This window comes from Crassostrea angulata, chromosome 8, assembly GCF_025612915.1.
Source record: "Crassostrea angulata isolate pt1a10 chromosome 8, ASM2561291v2, whole genome shotgun sequence".
In the NCBI taxonomy this organism is placed as follows: Eukaryota; Metazoa; Mollusca; class Bivalvia; order Ostreida; family Ostreidae; genus Magallana; species Magallana angulata.
The window spans coordinates 56,492,765-56,517,902 of record NC_069118.1 but is presented as its reverse complement, the minus strand read 5'-3'; the positions used below and the strand labels follow the sequence as shown (position 1 = coordinate 56,517,902).

At 32.8% G+C, this 25,138-nt stretch overlaps 2 protein-coding genes and 1 long non-coding RNA gene across 8 annotated transcripts in view; 2 read left to right on the top strand and 1 right to left on the bottom strand.

Moving 5' to 3' along the window:
• LOC128158466 (glutamine--tRNA ligase-like) overlaps positions 1-9,286 on the bottom strand; it is a 30,624-nt gene extending 21,338 nt beyond the window's left edge. Inside the window, exons 1-4 of the mRNA XM_052821322.1 lie at positions 9,223-9,286; positions 5,909-6,062; positions 4,969-5,078; positions 4,301-4,376 (exon numbers count right to left, since the gene is read on the bottom strand). Coding sequence (XP_052677282.1) covers positions 4,301-4,376; positions 4,969-5,078; positions 5,909-5,963 — 241 coding nt within the window. The 5' untranslated portion in view covers positions 5,964-6,062; positions 9,223-9,286. The remainder of the gene's footprint in view (positions 1-4,300; positions 4,377-4,968; positions 5,079-5,908; positions 6,063-9,222) is intronic.
• Positions 1,648-3,028, top strand: LOC128158474 (uncharacterized). Its single transcript, XR_008239986.1, has 2 exons — positions 1,648-2,055; positions 2,489-3,028. It is a non-coding gene; the product is annotated as an uncharacterized LOC128158474 (long non-coding RNA).
• A 55-nt stretch (positions 9,287-9,341) lies between the features above and the next one.
• On the top strand, positions 9,342-24,799 carry LOC128158469 (sentrin-specific protease 1-like). 6 transcript variants are annotated; one of them, XM_052821329.1, is made up of 22 exons: positions 9,399-9,464; positions 12,687-12,761; positions 12,940-12,988; positions 13,125-13,203; positions 13,675-13,788; positions 14,102-14,179; positions 14,699-15,795; positions 16,313-16,380; positions 16,664-16,705; positions 17,135-17,167; positions 17,283-17,336; positions 17,457-17,507; positions 17,587-17,622; positions 17,934-17,975; positions 19,152-19,202; positions 19,282-19,317; positions 20,233-20,263; positions 20,567-20,715; positions 20,951-21,082; positions 21,473-21,621; positions 22,180-22,297; positions 22,778-24,799. In XM_052821329.1, exons 7-22 carry the CDS (start codon positions 15,663-15,665, stop codon positions 23,057-23,059), a joined length of 1,407 nt encoding a protein of 468 aa, XP_052677289.1. In that variant the 5' UTR covers positions 9,399-9,464; positions 12,687-12,761; positions 12,940-12,988; positions 13,125-13,203; positions 13,675-13,788; positions 14,102-14,179; positions 14,699-15,662; the 3' UTR covers positions 23,060-24,799. The 6 variants fall into 6 exon arrangements, with proteins under 6 accessions (XP_052677288.1, XP_052677291.1, XP_052677290.1 ...); XM_052821328.1 differs by lacking the exon at positions 12,687-12,761 and having other exon boundaries at positions 9,342-9,464; XM_052821331.1 differs by lacking the exons at positions 12,687-12,761; positions 17,587-17,622 and having other exon boundaries at positions 9,343-9,464.
• The last annotated feature ends 339 nt before the right edge of the window (positions 24,800-25,138 follow it).

Here is a 25,138-nt window from a genome sequence, read left to right as displayed (position 1 = left end):
ATGAAAGCGTCCGGATAACTGAGGCTCCACTGTATATGTATAATATCCCGCTCTGACGTGAATGTACAAAATAAGCAAAGTTGACAGTTTATAGGAAGTTCATAACGAAGTTGTTTAAAAATAAATCCCACCATAAAGAATGCCTAAACGAAGAGAGTGTTGAAAGGACTATGTGCGGTATTATACATTTTTGGCCCCCAAAATAAAAGTTTTATAAAGAGCCTTAAAAGAAGGTGAAAGATAGTTAAATTCATATTGAAAATAAAGGTGTAAAAGGCTATCACAACATTGACGTCATAATGTAGAAATGACGATTGCCTTATTTGGATAAATTGATGTTTACTAGCAAATTACGGGGGTTTTCAGATGGTTTTTCAACTGGGAAAAATCAAGCGAAGGCTTGCTCAAATACCATTTTTTAGTATAATGTGTATAACTATCTGAAGAAAAAGATATGTTAAAATCGTACTTGAGCAGACCTGCGCTCTATACTTCAGAATGAAAAATATAAAGCAAAAATGAGAATATTTTCATTTGTTTGCAAATTTGTGGGAATAAGGTCATTTAGTTGACATCATAGATAAACAGCGAATGAGCAATGATGACTAAAATCAAGATAAAAGTTATAAGCATCCTCTGTACAATGATATATGAAGATTTGATTTCTATACGATACTATTTAAAAAGTGGTTGAAATCAAGGGCAGATATTTCACCATACCGCACATAGTCCTTTAAACCATTTGTGATGAATAGTTGCTGAGAAATCTTTGACAAAATTTTGTTCAAAAATTTAGACTGAAAACTAGGTGTACTGTGAGCAAGCTCGCAATTGATACCCCCGCTAAGAAAAAATCATAACTTGTATTTTTTCTATTATAGAAAATATTGGATGAATCGATTTCACCGTCCATTTTTTATAGATAACAACTGCTCTATTTTTTGAAACTGTTAATGCTAATATGAGTATACAAAGTAATTTCTATTCTTTAAATTCCATTTAAGTTAAAGTTATCTGTTAATACACGAGGACATTAGCATCCTTATGTTAAAAACAAAATTCCACATGTCAACCCGTACCAAACATTCTAACAAATGCTCATGAGCAGCTCATGAGAAGCACATGAGAATCTAGTAAGAAATGTATGCAAATTAGGTAGGAATTCATTTTGCTCATGTGCAGATTGTTAGTCTCTGTTAGGGAGGAAAATACTAACCAAAATGCACATGTGCAAAAATTTGCTCACCTGATTGCTCATGAGCAAAATTCTATTCGAATTGCTCACGTAAGCAACAGGCTATACAGATACATTTATACGGTAGATTTTTTTTCTAAGTTCAACTTTCTCACGTGAGCAAGAGGTTAGGAAATTGGACTTAGTCAGTATATGCAGTATCAAAGTTAAATCAAAATGAAAAAAAAAATTACGTCCTTTTTCCTCACGTAGGCAATTGCAAAATTTTGTTAAGTACATTTTGACACCCCCTCCCCACCCCATTTTTTTTCGTGAACACCAAACTGTCAGGTTTTTTTTTGGGGGGGGGGGGGGGTAACGGTATATTCTTTTTTTCCTAAATTCAATTATCACTCAACTTACTATTTAGATATGAGAATCTGACAAAACCGCTTGATTAGTTGATATTGTGATTTTTCGTAAACTGTTTGTTTCTACTTTTACTTTTGTTTTAATGTAAAGTACCTGCTAGTCTGGTTCTCGCTCCCGCCCAAAACAAAGTAAATATCGCAGTGGCGGGGGAACCAGTCTAAGCTACGCGCGCGCTCATTGGTCGATTAAATGCCAGCCGCCAATTTTCATATTCGCTTCCGCCATGTTGTCTACCATCACAGATGACGGTGAAATGAATTAAAAAGGGAATTATCTGATTCTGTACAGTACTACCGGTTGATAAGGTTAAAAACTACGTTGTCAATGGGGTAATCGTCAATGGAGTGTTTTAGTGTGTAAAATCCACGGCGTACGGCTGAACAGAGGAAGAATCTGAATGAATGAATCGAGTGCCGACACCCCCTGCATCTTCTGTATGAGTACTTCAAGTAAGTTGAGCATTAACTTGTTAAAATATATTCTTTGAATCACTTGAATGGCAGTTAAACGTGTTTGTAATTAGAATGAATATGAAACGAAATACTGTGATCTTAGCATCTACCTTTAAAACGGGGTTGAACAATTTACAACTGACCATCGGGCAAATACCGGTGTATCGAATGTAATAAAACACACGTTATTTTTTCTTTGACATTTTACTTGACAATAATTTTTGAACAAATAATTCTAACTACATTTTTTTTTATTATTAACACTGATTAACGATTTTATGACACAAAGAAAAGAGTTCATGTTCTTCTTGTGTAGAATCTGATAATATTAATAGTTGCAGTATTATATAATGATTTTCTTAAAAACTGCTTGAAATATGAAAACTTTTATCAATTTCACTGATATCAAATTTATTTATATTTCAAATAGGCCTGCCCTGAGTTGCACATACCTGAAGAAAACCATGAAAAGCTCGCTGATTTTATGAATGATGCAACAAAAAAAGTGAAGACGTAATTTAAGTAATGGAGAAGTTATACATGCTGAAGTCTGGTTGTGTCAATTTGGATATTATTGTGATGTTCTGGTAGTCAGCTGTTTGTGTGGTTGTTTATGTGTGAAATCAGAGAGCATGTGAGACACGAGACTGCACTGTCAAAAAAAGGACATTTGGAATGTTGGAGACCAATGCTTCGATCGATTGTAATGCAGCCAGTGTTCGTGCAGCACTTATGAACTACTTTGTATGGTTAAATTGAACTTTGCCTACTGTGAACTGTGATTTTTTTTCAAAGTCCGTCTGTGTGCTACATTGCTTTGTGTGATCAAACTGCAATACAAGTTTCAACATGCCAGCATTTATTATTAGTAAACTATCTAAAGATTTATGTAAATGTAATGTTAAACAATGTATGAAATTGTATTTTTAAAATGACTGATGTAAATATATATTGATGATTTTAATTTCAATTTTTGTCCATTGTCTTTGAAGTGAGCAACTGTTGCACATGAGCCTCATGAGTCTCATAAGCCTCATGAGCCTCATGTGAGCAAAACTCTTAGTGAGCAGATCTATTCCTCACGTGAGCAAAAAATGCTTGTGTGCAGAATTTTTCTCACGTGAGCATTTTACCTAATTTGCATGTTAAATTGCACATAAGACTCACATGAGCAGCTCACGTGAGGAAATCTTGTTAGTCCTCACGTGAGCTGCTCATGAGCAATTTGTGAGAATGTTTTGGTATGGGAAGCAGCCATTTAATATATAAACATTTTGAATTATTGGTATAGTGAGCCTGATTTTTTTTTAAACAATGACCTTGAACTTCCTCAATTGACCTTGGGTCAAGGTCATGACACACCCTCAGGTTATAAGCAATCTTGATGTGAATTAAGAACTTCCAAGGTTTCTCCATAGAAAGATATGGGCTGGACACGAATTTTGCACTTTTTTTGCCAGTGACCTTGACTAAATGACCTTGGTCAAGGTCAGAACACACCCTTAAGTCATAAGGAATCTTTGTGTGAAGTAAGAACTTTCAATGTTTTTCCATTAAAAAGATATGGACCAGACACGAATTTTGCACTTTTTCTGCCAGTGACCTTGACCTTGCCCAAATGACCTTAGGTCAAGGTCATGACACACCCTTAGGTCATAAGCAATCTTTGTGTGAAGTAAAAACTTCCAATGTTTCTCCATAAGAAAGATATGGACTGGACACGAATTGAACAGACAGACGGACGGACAAGGTGATTCCTATATATCCCCCCAAAATTCGTTTGCGGTATAATAAACAAAGTCATTATTTTACAGGAAAGTGATGTCTGATTGGTACAAAAATTAATCTTACGATATGGCATACCTTAACAAAGAGTTTGATAAAATTTCAAGCATCTGTGATAAATAGTTGCACATAATCTGTGAAAAATGTGACAGTTCTAGGTTACAGCAAGACAGACAGACGGACAGACAGACACACAAAGGTAAAACTGTACACCCCTCTCTTTCTAAGCAGGGATATTATAATTATCATGTGAGACTGGCCATGGGCACCTTACAAATGGTTTACTTAATATGAATTTGTTAAATATGAAGGAACACAAAATTAAAAGACATGAGAAGAAGAAAGATATCTATTAACATTTGTTTTGATGAAAAAGACTATGAAACAATTTTTTAAATTAATATATGTGATTGATGCTATCAAAGACAGAGGCAAAATCAAGGGAAGATAACTTTACCCATCAGTGTCCCCATGTTGAACTTATATCTCTTCTCTTGTAGTTCCTTCTTATACTTCCCAATCACTTCCTCTACCTGAAATAAACCACGAGCTGGTGATTACAGACACCAGTTTAGAGCAGAGCAAGGCACACAAGATGAGAGGCTGCTTCAAAAAATCCAAATTATTGGCAGGGATAAATGTTTATATTATAGTGAGAGAAATATCTAAATATGACAAGTTTTTAATGGCACAAATCAGGCCCTGGGGCCATAAAAGTTAGATGAGCTCACTTTTGATCTCAGTCTCACTTTTACAAAAGGAACACATAGTGGAAAAGTGAGATTGAGATCAAAAGTGAGCTCGTCTAAGTTTTATGGCCCCGGGGCCTGATGTTTTCATGTACCCGTTATGTAGAATACAGAATAGAAAATAAAATTTAAAATTGTGTAATCTATGGAGCATTAAATCTCAAAATGTACATTGCACCACGTCACCTGTAACCACTGATAGCACCACGTCACCTGTAACCACTGATAGCACCACGTCACCTGTAACCACTGATAGCACCACGTCACCTGTAACCACTGATTGGGTGCTGTCACTAACCCTGCCCTTAATGACCTTAGTTTCTCTTGTATGTAAATAAATTAAAAACAAAATACTTCAGGGTAAACCATCACTTACCGCCGCCTCAATCTGGTCAGGGGTAATCACCACCCCTACACCACTCTCCCGTTCAAACTTGGCCCAGTCCACCGGGGGGAGGGGGTGATGTAACAAGTAGTCCAGGGCAGCTACAACAAAACGTCTCAGGATCAATGGAGTAGAACATATCAATTTCATTGTAATATAATACATCATATTGAATAAGCAGCTAAATAATATTAGGAATCATCAATGTCAAAGTTGTTTTGAAAAAAATCTTTTACATTACTTTTATCTTTAATTGCAGCATATCAAAATTACTGATAGAAAATTCTAAATGTTTAAATTTTTCTTGCAAGTGATTAATAAGGATTGATTGAGCATTGAGCATTTCTTGCACATTGATAATCTGATAATCAAACTACTTTTTTCTATACTTAGAAAGCTAAACAAATTCAATTTTTATTGAACATTACAAAAGCATAATCTAAATGTGTTTTGAATCTGACAAAGACAACTAATTAAAAAAAAAAATTCAAATTTTAAGGCTGAAAAAAAAATCGTTGAGTAGGAGCAATTTTGATGGGAGTACATCAAACAAATCAATTTTTAAGTTTGGCCTAAATTGCTGCTCAAAACCTACCATTAAGCTATATTACACTGTATTTCTTATCTACCTATGAGCTGTATCTAATTGTTAAAATGTTAACCTACCATTTTAAAAGCTGTATTTTGCTGTAAACCTACCATTAAGCTGTATTTCCCTGTAAACCTACCATTGAGCTGTATTTCACTGAAAACATACCATTGAGCTGTATTTCACTGTAAACCTACCATTGAGCTGAATTTCATTGTAAACCTAACATTGAGCTGTATTTCACTGAAAACATACCATTAAGCTGTATTTCACTGTAAACCTAACATTGAGCTGAATTTCATTGTAAACCTACAATTGAGCTGTATTTCCCTGTAAACCTACCATTGAGCTGTATTTCACTGTTGATCTTGCGGGTGATGACATACTCCACTAGCATTGACTGGTGGCCCTTAATCTGGGTCTTTAGTTTTGTTGCGATGTTATACAGAAGCTTTCCACTATCCTTGTCAATTGGTCCTGGTGCAATTTTTGCAGCCTATATCAAGCAATAATGTAGGTAGTCAACTGATTTTAGTCTCTTCATAACATTAAATAGAAAGTAAAGACCACTTTTTTTTATCATCATTCAGTGAGCCTTATATATATAAAATAGAGAGGTTTAGCAGACCAACATGCATGCGTACTTGTACATGTAGGTTTTAAGTTAGAACTGTGAGTACAAGTACACATAACATTCAAGGTTTAGCAGTCATTAAGAGTACTTGTACACGTTTGTAAACGTTTCAAATGTATATTTTTACATTCTTTCTTTTCAATCTGAGTTATATCAAAACCTCTACTAATGCGATAAATTAATGTTTCTTTATATCAGTATTTGCATAAATATTAGGGCTTTTGAAAAAAAAAATAGCCAACAAGAAAATATAACCTACAAGTTTTACCTTACTGATACTTTGCAATCTATGTTCATTCATGTACATACAAATAGAAAGAGAAACTCGTCATTACACTGATGACTTATTATTGCACATAATTATTTTAGTTTCTACAAGTACACGTATACCAACATGTTGGTTTGCTAGACCTCTCTATTGATTTCCATCAATGAATCTTCATGGATTATTGGTACATGTATAATAAATATATCATTTCAATTTACAAAATTCTGGAAGTGAAGTTGATCCAATGATTTCCAAACTGAAAATAAGTAAAACTGATTGCAAATTCTAAACAAGTAATTCCATACATGTTAAGATCTAGTGATGAAAAATAGGTAGATTTTGAACCGAAAAGCATTAGCATTGCACATGGCCTTTTTCTCGTATATTTCAAAGCATATATTTTTATGTATGACTAAGGGTTTCTGATAAGCAATTAAAGATATCAACTAATTAAAATAGAAGACTTTTGAAAATCATATTTTGTAACATTAACACATGCAATCAAAATGTTTGCATGCATATATAATCATACTGATTACAGGTATTAAATATTTGAGTGCAGAGACTTTAATAATAGCCTTTGTTAGAAAAAGTTAAGTGGCCAAAATTTAACATACAAATTAAGGAAAGTATTCGGTAGAGTTAACATGCATGGTAATTCATATGTTTTGGAATTAACTACAACATCAGACTCAGAGTGAGACTGTCGGTAATCTACTGTCTATATATATATATATCACCTTCATATCTGCTCTACGTGATTCATTTTGATGTGTGTCCTGCGTAAAATGCGCAAAAATTTTGCTCAGGATGCATTATTTTATTATTAGGCATCCCAAAGGACGCATTAAATTTGAAAAAAAACACACATTTTCTCGCTAAAGAATTCCTGAACATTGATTCTTTCTAAACCTACTAACTAAACGCCAGATATGTTCTAAATAAAAAAAAAAAGCATACTACAAAAGCTGAAATCTCATCGGTCAACATTTAGTGAAATGAGATTCAATGATGCCTGACGTTACGGCGGGAAATTGATGTCGATCACGATGCCACTGAATAAAACTAATAAAATTCCTCCTGAACCAGGGTAGATTAACCAGAGTTTATGAAAAAGTAGACAAGTGGCAGTTAATCTGAAATCTATAAAAACAAAGAAGTTCACGCTGAAAGGAACGCTGATCCAGAACGTGAAATAAATGAGTCGCGATAAAGATACAGAGAAACTCGGAAGTGTCCCAGTGACAGCACTTGGCCTGTCTCTGAGTATGGTCATTTAGAAATTGAGTTTAAATAAATGTAGCTTGTTTGATACTAACTTTCTTTGTGGAATAAAATATGGACTCATTGTTAACGGCTTTGGACTCATAGTTACGATTAAGAGGGGTCCTCTAGACCCATCAAGACCATTTACAAAATGAATCACTGTATTCGCTGTTTCGTAAATAACTTTTAAATATGTATAAAATGGTCATAAACATTTATTATCCATATCAACAATATCTACTTAATATATATTAGTGAGCTCAAAGAACCAGTGTGCGCGAAAAGGAACAAGCTAAATTTACAGCTGATTTATAAAAAAAAATTGACAGCATCCCATAATGCTAACTTATGCTTTCTCCATAGTATTATGCCAAAAATGGCTGATGTTTAGCTCATAATTTACGGTCTCTTAATTAATTGTGGTATGAATATTGCACAAGCTTTGGTGAGCCCTAAGAGATTTTTTTACATGCTTCCATTAATTCCTTTGTATTAAGTCAAGATGTGTAAAAATAAATATATATTATTATGTATGATGTCACAGAGATCTCGCGCTATATTTCCCACAATAAATTTAGATGTGGATCAAACATCTGTAATGTGTGTTTTCGCTATTTCAGAATAAACTGCGATACCTGCCTCAGAGGAATATAGTTTTTAATTTTCTTCACTGACAGATAAATTTTATATATAATACAAGCAAGATTTATACTTTCCTTGCACATATTTACATTTTCCAGTGTCTTTACCTGTGATAACACTACGTATTGATTTTGTAATATATAACCCATAACTTCAAATGACACCAAATTGAGACGCCAGCGGGGTTTGCTTATCTATATTTAAATATCTAATTGTATGATGGATTAAAATTATATAAATATAAGTAATAAGGAATCCTTCTTTGAATATTATGAGGTGATAATTTTGGTCGAGGCTTAATCAAATCTATCATAAAGCCCTTTGTGCTTTATTGGATTTGATCACACCCCGACCAAAATTATCACCTCATAATACTCATTGAATGATTCCTTATTCCTTATATATCAATCCAATTTTAAGCTAATTTTGCATACAGTAATACGTATCTTGTAAGGAAGATATTAAAAAATATATTGGCAAAATTGATATCAAAGATACAGCCTACTTCTCATATATTTATTTATTCCAGACCTCGTGTGAGGTTGAAAAACTGAAAAGTACAATAATAAAAGTCAGAATTTGTCTAATATAACAATTTCCAAACATATGGCAGTAAACAAGCTGTGACAATACTGAATTTTGTATGACTAAACTTTACCCGACGACATATACAAAGATAAATGTGTGACTAGAACATGCTAGCTAAACAGGCCTATGCCTATCATATATTGCGAACACGCGCTTACACAAAACAACGCAGTTGCAGTATTTAAACAAAGTAAGAGATATTGCATGACATCGTTAGATACACAAGATCATATTGGACATAAATAAAATAAAACTTACTCCTTAGATAGGCCGAATTCCACAAAACGATGCAAACAAAAACGGCACTCAGCAGGCCAAGCACGAGGTATAATAGTAACGTATTATTGGATCTAAGAACCTCGATATGGACCTTGATCTGATTGGTTGCCTACTAACCATATTTTGTTAAGCGAACTCTCATTGGCTAATGATTTTTCTTTTTTCGCTTTCACCATAAGTCACCTTGCACCGTAAGCTGCTTGCTGAACTATTTGCACAAGGTATATAATTTATTATATGGATCGGAAATTTAAAATACAATTTATTATTAACGTAAACCAAACCATTAGACACATAACACGTTAAGCATCCCGGAGGGGCTAGCCCCCCACCCCCACTTTTTCTCGCTGGAAACATAATTGTTCCTAAATTGAATTTACCTTTAAAAGAATTAAATATTAATAGTAATATTGAAAATAGAAAAATTATACTGCCCCCCCCCCCTCACGGATTAGGAATATCGAGATCTTGGGAAATAGTTTTTTTTTTTTGTCAAGGCTTTTGATGATTAGTCTAGCCCCCTTACCCCCAACCCCCACTTTCAATTTGCTTCGACGCCACAGATTCCTGGTCCAACTATATGTTTTCAATGTGGTATCTGACTGTTCTTCATTTCCTATTACACTGGTGCCATGATAGATGTTATAATAACTATATAGCTACTATGCAATAAAATGCTTTCTTTGGGGATTCATTCGGGATATGCAGGTAGCGACATTGCAAAAAATACATAACCAACATTAGTAAGAGATACATTAAATCACCCAAAAACATTTTGTCTAAACAGATAATTTGTGAGGCATTTTGTACTTTGTTTTGATGCTAGGAATCAGAAATGATTAAAATGATTTTGGGATTAAATATCTTCTAATTTGGTATTTGTGACCATTATTTTTTTTTTAATAAATCAATAGATTGATTTTCTCGTTAGATCGTCAGCAAGGTTTACTAGTAAATATGTATGTTTGAATAAAAAAAGCGATCAGTAGGGGTCCATAACAGTGGCGAATATAGTTAATGCTTTCTACGTGTATTTTAAATGATAAATAAATATTTTAAATGATAAAATGACCTTTTATAATAAAATGTAATCACTCGCCTCTATTTTTTTATGACGCCCAAAATTTTCAACTTTCAGTTTTTAATTTTAAATTTATTGATGAAGTATCATCCTTACATGTTGACTCAGAATCCCTGACATTGTGGGGATGGTTTAGTATATACATTTAATAACTGCATATCTCAAGGGGGGGGGTGTTAGACCCCCCCTTGATCCATGCATGAAAAGTATTTCACTGAACAAGTTTCAATTGAGGTGACTTACTATAAACCAATTTTTATTCGCGGTGACTTAATTTTCGCGATCAATTGTTTATAAACTGGCTCAGTCACAACAACTAATGTCTCCGACCAAGCCTTATCCAGACCTGTATTGTTATAAAAACTATAGACAAAGGATTGGTTCGCGGCGAGATATAGGTATTCACGATGACAAGGCTCCCATAAACCTCGCAAAAATTTCTCACACGCGAATAAAAGTTGGTTTATAGTAAGTCACCTCAATTGAAACTTGTTCAGTGAAATACTTTTCAGGGATGGGGTTGATTACTTTCAAAAGTAATCGATTAAATTACAATTACTTTTGGTTTTAAAAGTAATCGATTACAGGCTAATTACATCCATTTTTAAAAGTAATTGATTACATTAGATTACTTTTCCTCATTGTAATCATGATTACTTGTGATTACTTTAGATTACATTATTTGTTTTTCAGTTTTTTCATAGTTTAAATGTTTCATTTTAAAAAAACAGTGCATTTTTTGACAGGACTCTTTATTCTGGTATCAATGTAATTTGTTGCATTATTTACTATTTTAAGTAGTTTTTGCATTCCCCGATATGTATGCAGAACAGTATCTACATTTGGCTTTCACAATACCCGATGATGTTTGATCATCAGAAAACTCAAAATGTTGTACAGCAGACATCTTTCTCTAAACAAAGTCCAACTAAAAGTGACCCTTTAAATAATTTTCCCAATTAAATAAGCACAGTATGTGAACTGTTTTCTAATGCGCCTAAAAGCAAGGACTGTTGAATAGCAAACTCATTGTATCATGACTGGACATGAATTTAAACATGCCCAAGGGCAATAAATACTGACCAACTTTAAGACTGAACCTTATTCACTAAATATAAGATCCAATGAATAATGATTTCAACCTATTGAGTTTTGCCATTGTAATCATAAAAGTAATCAAAAATTAATCATGATTACAGGACTTTTTCACAGAGTAATCGATTAAATTATGATTACTTGTAATCAGAAAAATGGATGATTACTGATTACTCATGATTACTCAGCAACCTGTAATCGATTACAGCTGATTACGATTACTGATTATGATTACCCCATCCCTGGAACTTGGTTTACAATAATTAGGGCCCCTTCACTGCGGGTGCCCTATAGTAATCAGTCTGTCCGTCTGTCTTTCCTTTCATCTGCTTGGCCAGATACTTTACCCACAGGGATTCTTTTGGTAAAGGGTGTGCAATGACCTCGAACCATTTTCTAGGTTCAAGGTTAAGGTCATAGCAGAATTTTAAAAAAATCCTTGTCTGGAGCATATCTTCTATCCCCTTCTTCCAATCTAGCTCATATTTCACTTACAAAGTGTCTATGGTCGAAGGGTGTGCAGTGACCTGCAGGTCAGGGGTCAAGGTCATAACGGCCCATGCAAAAAAAAAAATCAGCACTTATATATGCTTTTAACTTATCCCTATTTGATTCATACTTTTCATACTCAGAGCTTATAAATTACAGGTTTGTAGTGACCTTGAACAAATTTGCATAGGTCAAATGTGAAGGTCATAGCAGAATTATACGAAAAATCCTTGTTCGGAGCATGACTTCTCTTCCTTTGCTCCAATCTGGTGCATATATCACCCACGTGATGCCTTTGATTAAAGGGTATGCAGTGGCCTTAGATGATGTTTGTAGGTCAAATGTCAAGGTCATTTAGATCAAGCTAAAATCATGTTTTAAGCATATACATACTCTCCTTGTAGCCCCTGTTTGGCTAATACTTTACTCAAACAGAGATTTTTGGTTAATGGCGTGCAGTGACCATGATCAAGGTTAATGTGAAGGTCAAAGCAGTTCACTTTATAATCAGTTTTAGACCATGGATTATTTCCCATTTGGTTAATATGTTCAGATTGAACAAAAATGCCTGTATGTAAGGGGTAATGAGATTGAATAAGAAGTTCTATGCCAGCTTGAAAATTTTGAAGATATACTGTGAAATCATTAAAACCCGTTGGGGCCATTTTTCATGGATTGCTTAACTTTTACAGGTTCATGGGGATATAATTATGTGTATTCTTTTTTATCATCATAAGAACATATGATTTTATAACATCTATTTTTTTATTTTGTGGAGGATGTTAATTCGTGGATGGGAGGTACCCACAAATTCCACGAAAATTGAGCCACCACAAAATCTAATGATTTTACAGTAGGTCAAGGTCAAAGCAAAATTCTCTGAAATTCTTTTTATCCTATTGTCCACTGTTTAAGCGGTGCCCTTTAACATGGTCACCATATCAATGTTGTCTAGTTGGTATATATATTGATAGGCTAAAAAGAAAAAGACAAGAATAGATTGTTGAATCTTATTATGATACATTTTTCAGTAACTAAAGAAGGATGGAAAAGAAATGGTGGAAGAAGATAGAGAAATATGTATGTCATTTCTTAAAATTTGAATAAGTATATGTTATTTTCACTATTTTATTGTTCTCACAAGAACTAATGTAATATTGATTATGTCTTTCTTCTTGTCAAGCAAATATATTTTTATGATGAATAAATATTTCAGGTTGATAAACTAGTAGAAAAAGGCCAGCAAGTGGCTGTGCTACGCTTCAACAGTAGAGCAAAGGCAATAGATTTTAGAGGTTTGTAATTTTTGAAACTAAATGTGAATGATCTATGCCAATTAAAATTATATATAAGGATAAATAACCAAAAGAAATAAAAATTAAAAATCAGCAATATTTCTCATAAATTAATGTTTAATTAAAAAAAAAAACTTCTGAATCTCTGATCTTTTTTTTTGTCTGTTTACTTTGTAAGCTATGAGTATTTCATCTTTAAGTTTTTCTTGTTACCATTTTCATTTATTTTTGATATGATTCTTCTCACATTAAAGAAAGTCTCATTACAATATTTTGATACAGTCAAACCACATTAATTTGAAGTCTATGGGGCTATGAACAAATTTCAAGATAACTGAGGATTTTAGATATAAAGGGTAAAATACTTAAAGTTGTTGGGACTTTCAAGTCACTTCAACATCATATAGACATCAGTGTTTGAGATATCAAAGTTTAACCATATTTTGTATTTCTTTATTACAACAACTTTAGGAACATCCAACCTGAAAAAGTTTGTAGAGGATGGATCGGTTATGGAAAAATTCATAGATGCCGCATCTGGCTCTTATGGAGTCCAGATGCCATCTAAAGAAATTGTACCTGTTGGTAAGTTTTCAGAATTCAGTACTCATGTCAAGATTTCTTTTTCAAGTAAATTCTTTATTTTACACATGTACTAAATACATGTATCACAAAATGTCTCTTAGATGTCAAATTGCTATAAAAATTATTAGTGATTGGGTGGCTTAGAAAATTTTACCATAAATTTAACTCCAAAAAATTAAAAGCGTGAGTGGTGCTTCTTGTGAAATTACATGCTCTCATCCTGTCTATTTAGGAAACTACAGTAATTATTTTAAAGTATCTTAAGGTGTATTTGCTACTCCAATAGAAATGTTTTTAAAGAATTCTCTTTCAGGTTTGCCTGCTCTTGCACCTGAGGAAATTAATTTGCCTAACTTGAGAAAGGTGGTGGGAAATTTAGTTGGAGCATATGGTAAATTTAAATACCCATTAAATTTAAACAGTATTGTAAAATTTAAAGCTGGTCTTTTTCTTTAATTTAACATGGGTTGATTGAAATGCCAAGTGTTCTGTTTAAAATGTCAAGAAGCCTAAAACAGGGGGTGAAAAATTCTGATTCTCAATTAAAATTGAGAATTCAGTTTCCAAAAGAGAATAGAAATAAATTGATAAATTTGAACAATCCTAGCAATTTATATTTAAGATTGAGCAGTAATGGAACATTTGACAAAACATTTGACAAAACTTAAAATTCAGTTAGACTTAGTTAAAAATGCAAGTTTGAAGATTGTATCCTTTCAATAAATTGAGAACTTTTTAAAGTTTATGAATTTGAAAAATTTTCATGTACTCCAGAAAAACAGAAAACAAGTAAAGAAAACTTTAAATGAAAAAGAGAAAGATATATATGAGTGCCTAATGTATGAGGCCAAGTGATGTTTCTTGGTTATGTTATCATTAGGGTTGAATTTTATATTTTATTTAATTAAAGCTGTGCATGGGTAAGTGGACTTGGTAAGTGTTATGTTTTGGTAAGTATATATCATCATGGTGGTCTACATAGATGTGGTGTGTGGCATTTTTATCATAGTACACTCTTGCTAGATGAACTATACAGGCAATCATTGGTTATCTAAAATCACTGAAATTATTTCTCAATAATAATTTACTTCTCATTTCTGTTTTATGATAGCAAAACATAAACCTTAATTAATAAGCTTCAGTATTATTAACAATACATGCCTATCATTTGATATCCTTTGTTATATACAATATATTCATAATGAAAATAACATTCACTTTTCTATTATATAATTGAATGATTCCTAACTCTCTAATTGGCTGCAAACCAATGTGCTGTAAATCATAAAAGTTATATTCACCAGCATTGAATCAATTGATACTTTAGGTTAATATGTTTATATTGTCAACCTTTGAAATTTCATTGTTTCTCAAAGTATTTGGCAAACACATAATATTCATCAGATATAAACAGCTAAGAAAGATGGCAGATATTGCTACATGGGTTTCAATCATTTCATCACATAAAGAAATAATTACTTTTTATATTAGCCGTCAGCATTATAATTTAGCAACCCACAAAAAGCTATAATTCACATTGTTTTGAGCCAGTTGAATATTGTTCCCGTGAGGTAGATTGTATTCACCTGAAAATAGCAATTTATAATTGTCAAAATTTTATCCTTGCTTTAATGATGCTTACACTGATGCAATATTTCACATTCATTACCATCTAATCACTTGCAATGTATTTGTAGATTCCCTCTGCATCATAACTCATTGGTTTCGTACTTAACCTGTATTCATATAATTTTTATCCTTTTTTGTATATTTATTAAGGGTAAATGTAAAAAAAAAATGGAAACACCAAGTAATATAATTATCCTTTTTCAAGCATAATATGTATTGTTACAAGATAAAGAGCTTTTACATGTATGATAAACAGTATTTTTATTATAGTATATAACAAGTATGGGATAGTCAGAGGATTTTGGGGTATTGAAAGATTGACCCCAGAATGGTATCCAAAAGATGTTCCATTCGTTTCACCGAATGACAACAAGAGAAGTAAGTATACCACCAATAGAATAGAAGCAAACAGTTTAGAGAATAACTGTACACCAAAATGTTCTCTATCTCAAATAATTATGTAACTATGTAAATGCCCAACAGTTAGAACCAAGCCCTTTTTAGCTCACCAGAGCTGAAAGCTCAAGTGAGTTTTCTGATCATCCGTTGTCCGTCCGTCTGTCTGTAAACTATATATATTTTCAACTTCTCAAGGACCACAGGGCCAATTTAAACCAAATTTAGTACAAAGCATCCTTGAGGGAAGGGCAGTTAAAGTAAGGACCAAGTCTTCCTCCAAGGGGAGATAATCAAGAAAAGAAAAAAATAGGATTGGGTCCTGGAACATATGTGGAAGCATACTGGGGTAGTGTAGATTCTAAATGTCCAAATCATGACTCTTGCGGGTAGGATGGGGTCACAATAGATGTTACAATGTGGAAAATCTGGTAAAGAACAGCATGACCAATGGTACTTAGGTGAGTGATGTGATCCATAGGCCTCTTGTTTGTTTTAGAGGAAGACCGGTTGAAGAGAGAAGAGTGTGTTAAAGTGATAAATTCGTACAAAGCATTTGTACTGAGCGTAAGCTATAATTTTCAAACAGTAAAGGTTTTTTTTTTTAATTATAATTTTAATTTCAAAGTATTTTTAGTGCATTTTTCAAACAAAAACCCTTTTCTTTCTTTTACAGAAGCATTAAACAAGTTTAATGACACTTGGTTGTTATATATCACATATCATAGTGAATCATTTTTGCAACAAAGATAACTGTGTTTAAGAGGCAAACAAACTTCCATTTTAAAACTTTGTTCATTACCTTAATATTTATTTTAGCTATAGTGTATTTTTGTTGTTGATTTTTTAGGGAAAATGTTCCAGCAAAAATTCATCCAGTCATCATAAACAGGTAGTTAATGCATGAATTATATGATTTACCAGTACATCTTCCTGCCTACAATTATAAAGTATACGCAAAGTGATGTTTTCATATACATGCAATACCCATGCATACCTCTATAATTTTAAAATGAGAACATGATGGGATGTTTTTATGGCCCTGTGGATCAATAATATAAATATTTTACTTAATCACAGATACTTTTATAGATATAATGTTTGTTTGATATTACTGGGATGAATGGTTCAAACTTCTGCATAAAAACACAATGGTTGCAAACATGAATTCCTGTACTATCATCAAACAAAGAAATCATTTTATTATTTAAATTGAATGAGAAGGTATTTAAAAGGTTATTTTGCCATTTAGGCTAGACTTATATATTATGAAAAATAAATGTATATGGTATCCAGTTCACCAATCTATTGTTTCTTGTAGGAGACCTATTTTACGGAAAAGATGGATGTTGATGTAAGGACTGTAGATGAAGAAATTTGTTAATGACTTTTAAATATAGTTACTGGTATTTCATAATTGTAAAATCTGGCTCAAATCACTTTTATTTCTTCTGATGTTATTTTTCAAGGAGCCAGGTCTGGCAGAAAGAGAGGACAAGACGGATGCTGAAGAAATTAGACCTGTAAATGAAGATAATTGTTTATGACCTTTAAGTGAAATTTAATTATCTCTTGAACGGATTAGCTAATTATTGAAGATTTTAATGGTGGAACTTTAAATTTGTTTTTTTTTTTTTTTGTAGGAGCCTGTTCTTGAAGATCCCAAGAAGGAAAAGGAGAAAGTTGAATTACATGTAAGTGACTGTAAAAGTAGAAACAGGCTTATTATAAATGAATGTTATTAGATGTTACTTTTATGTCATCATTTTTTAGGAGCCCAGTGTTAAAGATTCAAAGGCCAATGTCCATGTAAGTGACTGCATGTAAATAAAAAGACTTGTATCGAAAAATCTATTCACAATTTGAACTGGTACATGTAAGTCAATAGGTAGAGAATACAAATTATTCAAATCCCCATGGCGTATGAAAATATCAAGATTCTACTATAGTAACTGTTATAAATATATCAGCAACTGTTGTATTGTTGTGTTTTGGTCAAACCAGTGCAGGATATTATATATGTATAGGTATACTCTTCATTGCGTGTAATGGCAAAGTCAATCCATAATTGTAAAATCTGGCTCAAATCACTTTTATTTCTTCTGATGTTATTTTTCAAGGAGCCAGGTCTGGCAGAAAGAGAGGACAAGACAGATGCTGAAGTAAGACCTGTAAATGAAGATAATTGTTTATGACCTTTAAGGAAGCTCGCTGGTTTACCTGCTTGTGAGAAAACCTACCTTGAAAATTTGTCCACGTGATCCATAGGTTTTATAGTTTTATTTCTAAAATATATTTAAGATTTGTCTGCGCGGTAATAATGTTATCGTGTTTCAAATACAGTGTCATTAATAAAATCAAGCAACGCCATTTCAATGAAATATATAGTAAAATGCACATTTTAACTGAGAAACGCATTACAAAACTATGCTCCAAACTTTTAAACGATTCAGACGAAATTAATCATACTCAACACAAAAACAGAGGAGATAATTATGAATCAATTCATAAAAAAATATCAGTATGTGTTCTCAGCCAATTTTTGGCAAAAAAACTTTAAAAATTTAAAAGATTTCTCAAAATCTTATATTTTCATTACGACGTTAGCCTGACGTCATTATTTCCTTACTTCTTAGAACACCAAAATTGAAATGCATTTATTGACAAGACTAGCTGTTTAACACATTTTAGAACATGTAAATGCTTATTAGACTTTATTGTGAATGTTATCAAATGCAATTAATGTAAGGCTGTAAAGATACAGAAAATTGCTATTTTTGTTTTTATGAAACTCTGAGTCAATCAATGCAAAAATAAAATGCCAGGCAACTACTGACATTATAAGTAAGTAATCAAATAAAACGGTTATCTCAAGCCAAAAGAAATTTAAGAATTTAATTAGTAGTACAAATTACAGAAGTTATAATTGTAAAAAAAAAAGCGAAGTTAATGCATACATTCTATTTTAAAACATGACTTTAAATGGAAGAGTTCTAACGCACACTCATTCTTTATCTTTATAAAACAAAATGTGACAATTTATGTGACATCTTTAAATTTTCAGCACTTGATATTATAAATCTTTGTATAAACAGTCATAAACCGCATATAAGCTGTCTAAAATATTTTCTTTTATACTTCTAAATATCTCATTTGTCATTTTAAAATAAAATTATGAGTTTACTATGACGGTCAACTCTTTACGTCGATTTCTGTTGTGACGTCAGCAAACCCGCGAGCTACGTAAAGTGAAATTTAATTATCTCTTGAACGGATTAGCTAATTATTGAAGATTTTAATGGTGGAACTTTAAATTTGTTTTTTTTTTTTTTTTGTAGGAGCCTGTTCTTGAAGATCCCAAGAAGGAAAAGGAGAAAGTTGAATTACATGTAAGTGACTGTAAAAGTAGAAACAGGCTTATTATAAATGAATGTTATTAGATGTTACTTTTATGTCATCATTTTTTAGGAGCCCAGTGTTAAAGATTCAAAGGCCAATGTCCATGTAAGTGACTGCATGTAAATAAAAAGACTTGTATCGAAAAATCTATTCACAATTTGAACTGGTACATGTAAGTCAATAGGTAGAGAATACAAATTATTCAAATGCCCATGGCGTATGAAAATATCAAGATTCTACTATAGTAACTGTTATAAATATATCAGCAACTGTTGTATTGTTGTGTTTTGGTCAAACCAATGCAGGATATTATATAATTATGTATAGGTATACTCTTCATTGTGTGTAATGGCAAAGTCAATCAAAGTTTACTCATTCATGATTTTTTTTCAAATATGTAAAACTTTTATGAAAAATTCAAGCACAAATCTCTCCATCTGAAATGTTACAATTTTTAACCAGGGTTTCTAACGGAAAAATCCGGTTATTAAAATTGTGAAAATGGCGGGCGGGCGGGCGGCTGCCAAAAGGGTACCCTCATTGTACGGATAACTCCTCGTACAGTTTTCAAGATAGGAAGTTGTTCTTTTGCAGATCAATTGTACATATATCAGAGGTGTGCATATTGCTAGGATTTTGATTTCCGATAATTTATCGAAAAAATACCAGCTTTTGAACTTACCGGTAGTCATTTTTGGCAAAATATTGCATAAAGGATACCCTTATTGTACGGATAACTCCTTCTACAGTTTTCAAGATAGGAAGTTGTTCTTTTGCAGATCAGTTGTACATATATCAGAGGTGTGCATATTGCTAGGATTTTGATTTCTGATAATTAATGAAAAAAATACAGCTTTTGAACTTAGTCATTTTTTGGCAAAATGTTGCATATATAGGGTACTCCATTTCACTGGATACGGGTTGACATGGATTATGGATACAGTTCACGGTTTGCTGTCACATTGACAGCTTTTCACTTGTTTATCATGCTTTGTAATTAGCTGTTCTTTATTATTGTAGAGCGCCTCACACAGTTCCAAACAGGATACAGGTAGTGAAAAATCTGTGTATTATTCCAAAAACTACTAACAAAAGACTTCTACCTCATACTGTATATCCGGTTTTTTTTTCTCGCATGTCACAAAATTTGTGAAAATAAGGAAAATGTGTAGTATTTTTTATTCGCATTAGTCATTTTTTGGCCTTTGTATAATTTTCTTATTAAAAAATAATACAGAATATAATTTCTGCGTATTCATATTTTGCGATCTAAAAGAGATCACGAAAAAAAAAGTGAAAATTAGATCATTGCAAAATTTAACAGATATATTTTAAATTTTCATTTGTTTTTCAGACCCATTTTCAATGATTCAGACTATTTTGAGCTCTGCAACTAAAGGTGTGCCCAAAATCAAGCCAGGGACACGGTACCATGTTTGTGGGGAGGTCCTGGACAAGGGCGACTTCAATACCCTAAAAAACCAAAATTGGTTGAATGATAAGGTATTTAATAAATATCATTTAGAATATTTTAGTATTGTCAGGTTCACTGTTTTTCCTGAGGGGGATTTACATACTGTTTACTAGAGGAATTATCAATAAGAGAAGACGAAGTTGCATATAGGTGGCAGGTGATCAGTGTACATATATGAAGTTGGCAATGGGTCTTTCCGTTTTGTCTTCAATGTATTTTTTTGAACGTTATAAGAATGCAAGCCTTATTTATAATTTTTGTTAGGTTATTAATGCATACCTGGCCCTTCTAATGTGGAATCAAAATAAGGAGGATTCAAATCACATATTTGTGATGCCTTCTTATTTGGCAGTTCTCTGGGAACTTGGCAGGTTCGATACTTGGTTGTATCAAAAGGTAAATGCTTCATTTTTAATGGTTAAGTTAATTACAAAGTGATAAATGTTTAAATTGATTGTTTGATTATACATTTGTCTTTAATAGGCAAAACTTCATATTTTCTGCAGTTTTTCAACTTACATGTTCTATTATAAAGTGAAAGTTGTGCACAATAGCATTGCATCATCAATATTAAATATAGTCATAGATATAACACATTTATCCTTCATTTTCTGTGTTATTAACATTAAAATTATGTTTCACTTAAACTTTATTTGTAAAGTTCATCTTATTGTAAAACTACCTAGTATGCTGCTGATTGCAACTGAATTGATTACATGCATTTCTTCCTAGTATGCTGCTGATTGCAACTGAATTGATTACATGCATTTCTTCACCTTCTTGTAGGTACGATTATCTGCATTTAGATGGATTTTTCTACCAGTAAATGTTCATGAAAACCACTGGGTACTGCTTGTTGCCAATGTTCCCCAGAGATCGGTTACCATCCTTGATTCAATGAATGGGGAGAATCACACTTTAATACAGAGATGGATGTAAGTTATCATCTTATGGTTATTTTCTTATTTTGTCAGTACTCTTTCCCAAAATGAAGCCTTAAATGTGTTTATGTTGCACTCTTTTTCCTATATTACCATATTATAAACTTAATTTGATTCCTGCTTGATGCAAATCATGCTGATACTGATTTAATTAGGTAATTTAGATTCACTCGAGCTCTAAAGTTTAGGAATATTAAAATTGCATTAGGTAAATCATACATGTATTTGTATATAATATATGGGAAATTATGAATCTGATCCCTTCCACAAAGTTAGTACATTATTAATCACTGCAATAAAACATGGTTATAAAGAGGTCACAGCTATGAGGTTTTTTTAATGGATCTTATATACAATCTCAGTTACAAGGAATCTAGTTTTTGATATTCCATTGATTTCCTTATAATCAAATTTTACTGTAGACTATGAATTGTGAATAATTCATAATCAGAAAAGTAATGTAAATTTGCTATAATTGTTTACAATTTTCTTAATGAAGATTAAGTTGAAAGTTTTGGATATCATTTACAGTTGAAGTTTTTTTTTGTCTAGGAAGTACATGCATATCCGGGATAAGCATGTGAATGATTTGCAGTGTTCGTGGACTGTAGGACAGCTACAGTCACAAAGACAGACGGATGGGAGTAGCTGTGGTGTTTTTGTTTTGATGGTATAACATCAGTACAGTAAAATACTCATATAATGACATGCTAGGGACAGCTGGTTTTGCTTTGATATAAACATAATTCCTTATATCCACAATAGTTAACAATATATTTTAAAGTCATGGGGAATGAAAATCAGTTTGCTGTAAGCATCAATTCATTAAAAGCACATTCATTATTAACTTGTTTTACTGTATTAATTATTTCTGCAATAGTTTGAACCATTGATTTCAAAATGAACAAAAAAAAAGCATTTTATTGTTTAACATTTTTAAGTACATACCTATAAATTATAATACAATTTGAATTTCTCTCAACCATAAAAGAAACAAAATATTAGAGTCATAGAATAATTCAAATAATCAATGATAAGGTTACTTGAACCACTTCTGTTGTTTTTAAATTGCCTGCATTGATCATTGATAAGATTTATTGAAAGGAAACAGATACATGAAATTTATTTCAGGATGTGCTTTTTTTTCTAGAATGCTATGGCCCTTGCTTGTGGCAGTAGTTTGGAAGCATTAAATAAAGACTGTGCCATGAACATGAGATTGTATGTCCTTAACCAACTACTGGAGGCAAGTAGGGTGCCACCAGCACAGAGGACACTCTGTGATATGGAAGGATGTAGGAGACCAGGGCAGAGAGAAGCCTGGATAGGATGTGGTGTGTGTGGTAGATGGTGCCATTTTGTGTGTGTACACATCACAGAGGCGCCAATAGAGGGTTTTATATGCCCGATCTGTGTAGCAAGATATGAATGAAGTTTAGCTAGATTTATATTTGTCTTCATTTAAAGCTGACATAAATTCACTCTATATGATTTTGTCTTTTATGCAGACATGCACTGTTCATAGCCTTTTCTTAATCCTTTTTTTATTTGCATTAAAATATGATGAGTCCAAAATTTTGTAACCATTTTTAGCTCACCGAGACGAAGTCATGGGGAGCTTATGCTATACCCTCGGCGTCGGCGTATTGACCTGGTTAAAGTTTTTGTTGCAGGTCCTGTATCTAAGCTATTACTTGTCCTATCTTCACCAAACTTGCATCTGGACCTACTTATGGACTTGAAAGACTTGGATGCTGAATCTGAGTCCTAAATTTCAGATGCTGGAGGAGGTTAAGGTTGTTGGACCAGGTTAAAGTTTTTGTTGCAGGTGCCCTTTGATAGCAATATCTAAGTTACTGCAGGTCCGTACTTCACCAAACTTGCATGGATGGTGTGTCTTATGATACTGATGCACCAGACAGGCTTGAGTGCTGAATCTGAGCTATAGGTTTCGGATGCTGGAGGAGGTTAAGGTTTTTGGACCAGGTTAAAGTTTTTGTTGCAGGTGCCCTCTGATGATTATATCTTAGTTACTACTGGTCCGTACTTCACTAAACTTGCATTGATGGTGTTTCTTATGATACTGATGCACCAGGCAGGCTTGGGTGCTGAATCTGAGCTATAGGTTACAGATGCTGAAGGAGGTTAAGGTTTTTAGAGCTGGTTAAAGTTTTTGTTGCAGGTGCCCTCTGATGATTATATCTTAGTTACTACTTGTCCTAACTTCACCAGACTTCCATGGATGGTGCGTCTTATGATACATGCATGCTGAATCTGAGCCATAGGTTTTGGATGCTGGAGGAGGTTAAGGTTTTTAGAGCTGGTTAATGTTTGTGAAACAGGTGCCCTCTGATGATTATATCTTAGTTACTACTTGTCCTTACTTCACCAGACTTCCATGGATGGTGCGTCTTATGATACTGATGCACCTGACAGGCTTGAATGCTGAGTCTGAGCCATAGGTTTCAAATGCTGGATATGGTTAAGTTTTTTGGAACAGGTCACATGTTTAATAGATAATAGTACTATTTCAAACTTGCATAGTTGATTAAACTGTAATATGAATGAATCACAGAGGAAGCTTCAGATGCAGGACTTGATCTCCATTATCAAGGATGCTAAAAAATATATCTTGGTTATTACAGGGCCTAACTTCACCAAACTTGAATGGATGGTGTGTCTTATGATACAGGTGCACCTGACAGGCATGGATGTTGAATCTGAGCCAAAGGTTGCGGATCCTGGAGCAGGTTAAGGTTTTAATTGCTAGTGCCCTCTGATGATGATATCTTAGTTATTACTGGTCTGAACTTCACCAAACTTGCATGGAGATGTGTCTCATGTATACTGATGCACCTGACAGGCCTGAATACTGAATCTGAGCCATAGGTTTTGGATGCTGGATGAGGTTTAGTTTTTTTGGAACAGGTCTCATGTTTTATAGATGATAGCTTACATAGTTGATTTAACTATATTATAAATGAAATGCAGAGGTTTCTTCAAATGCAGAGCCTACATTGTATACATGTGCAGTTATTTAATTTGTTCAAACTAACGGTAATGTATTTTTGCATCAACTTTTAAAATGTATACATAAAGAATGCTTAATCACTTAAAGTTCTTTTGGATCAATGTTTATTGTCTCATAATAAAATTGCTCTCTTAAAATGTATTTTTTGTCTTGCATTTAATTATATATTATATGTAAAATCATGCCATATTGTTAACAAAACATTTTAAAATGTTAAAAAATCACAGTCAAAACAGTAATTTTCAAGGTTACACATCAAGGTTTGAAGCAAGATATATAATATTGAAGCTAAAAAGTCATATCTATAAAATTCGATTAATTTGATTATTAGTTTGTTGACCCTCGATTTAGCCAATCAACCCAAAAAAGAATGGCATCACAATAATTAATCCTTACTGCAGGAAGCATACTTCTGTTTGGTCAATGAAATTAACCAGATACAGAATAAGTATCTTTGCTTAATTATTGTACATGTACAAA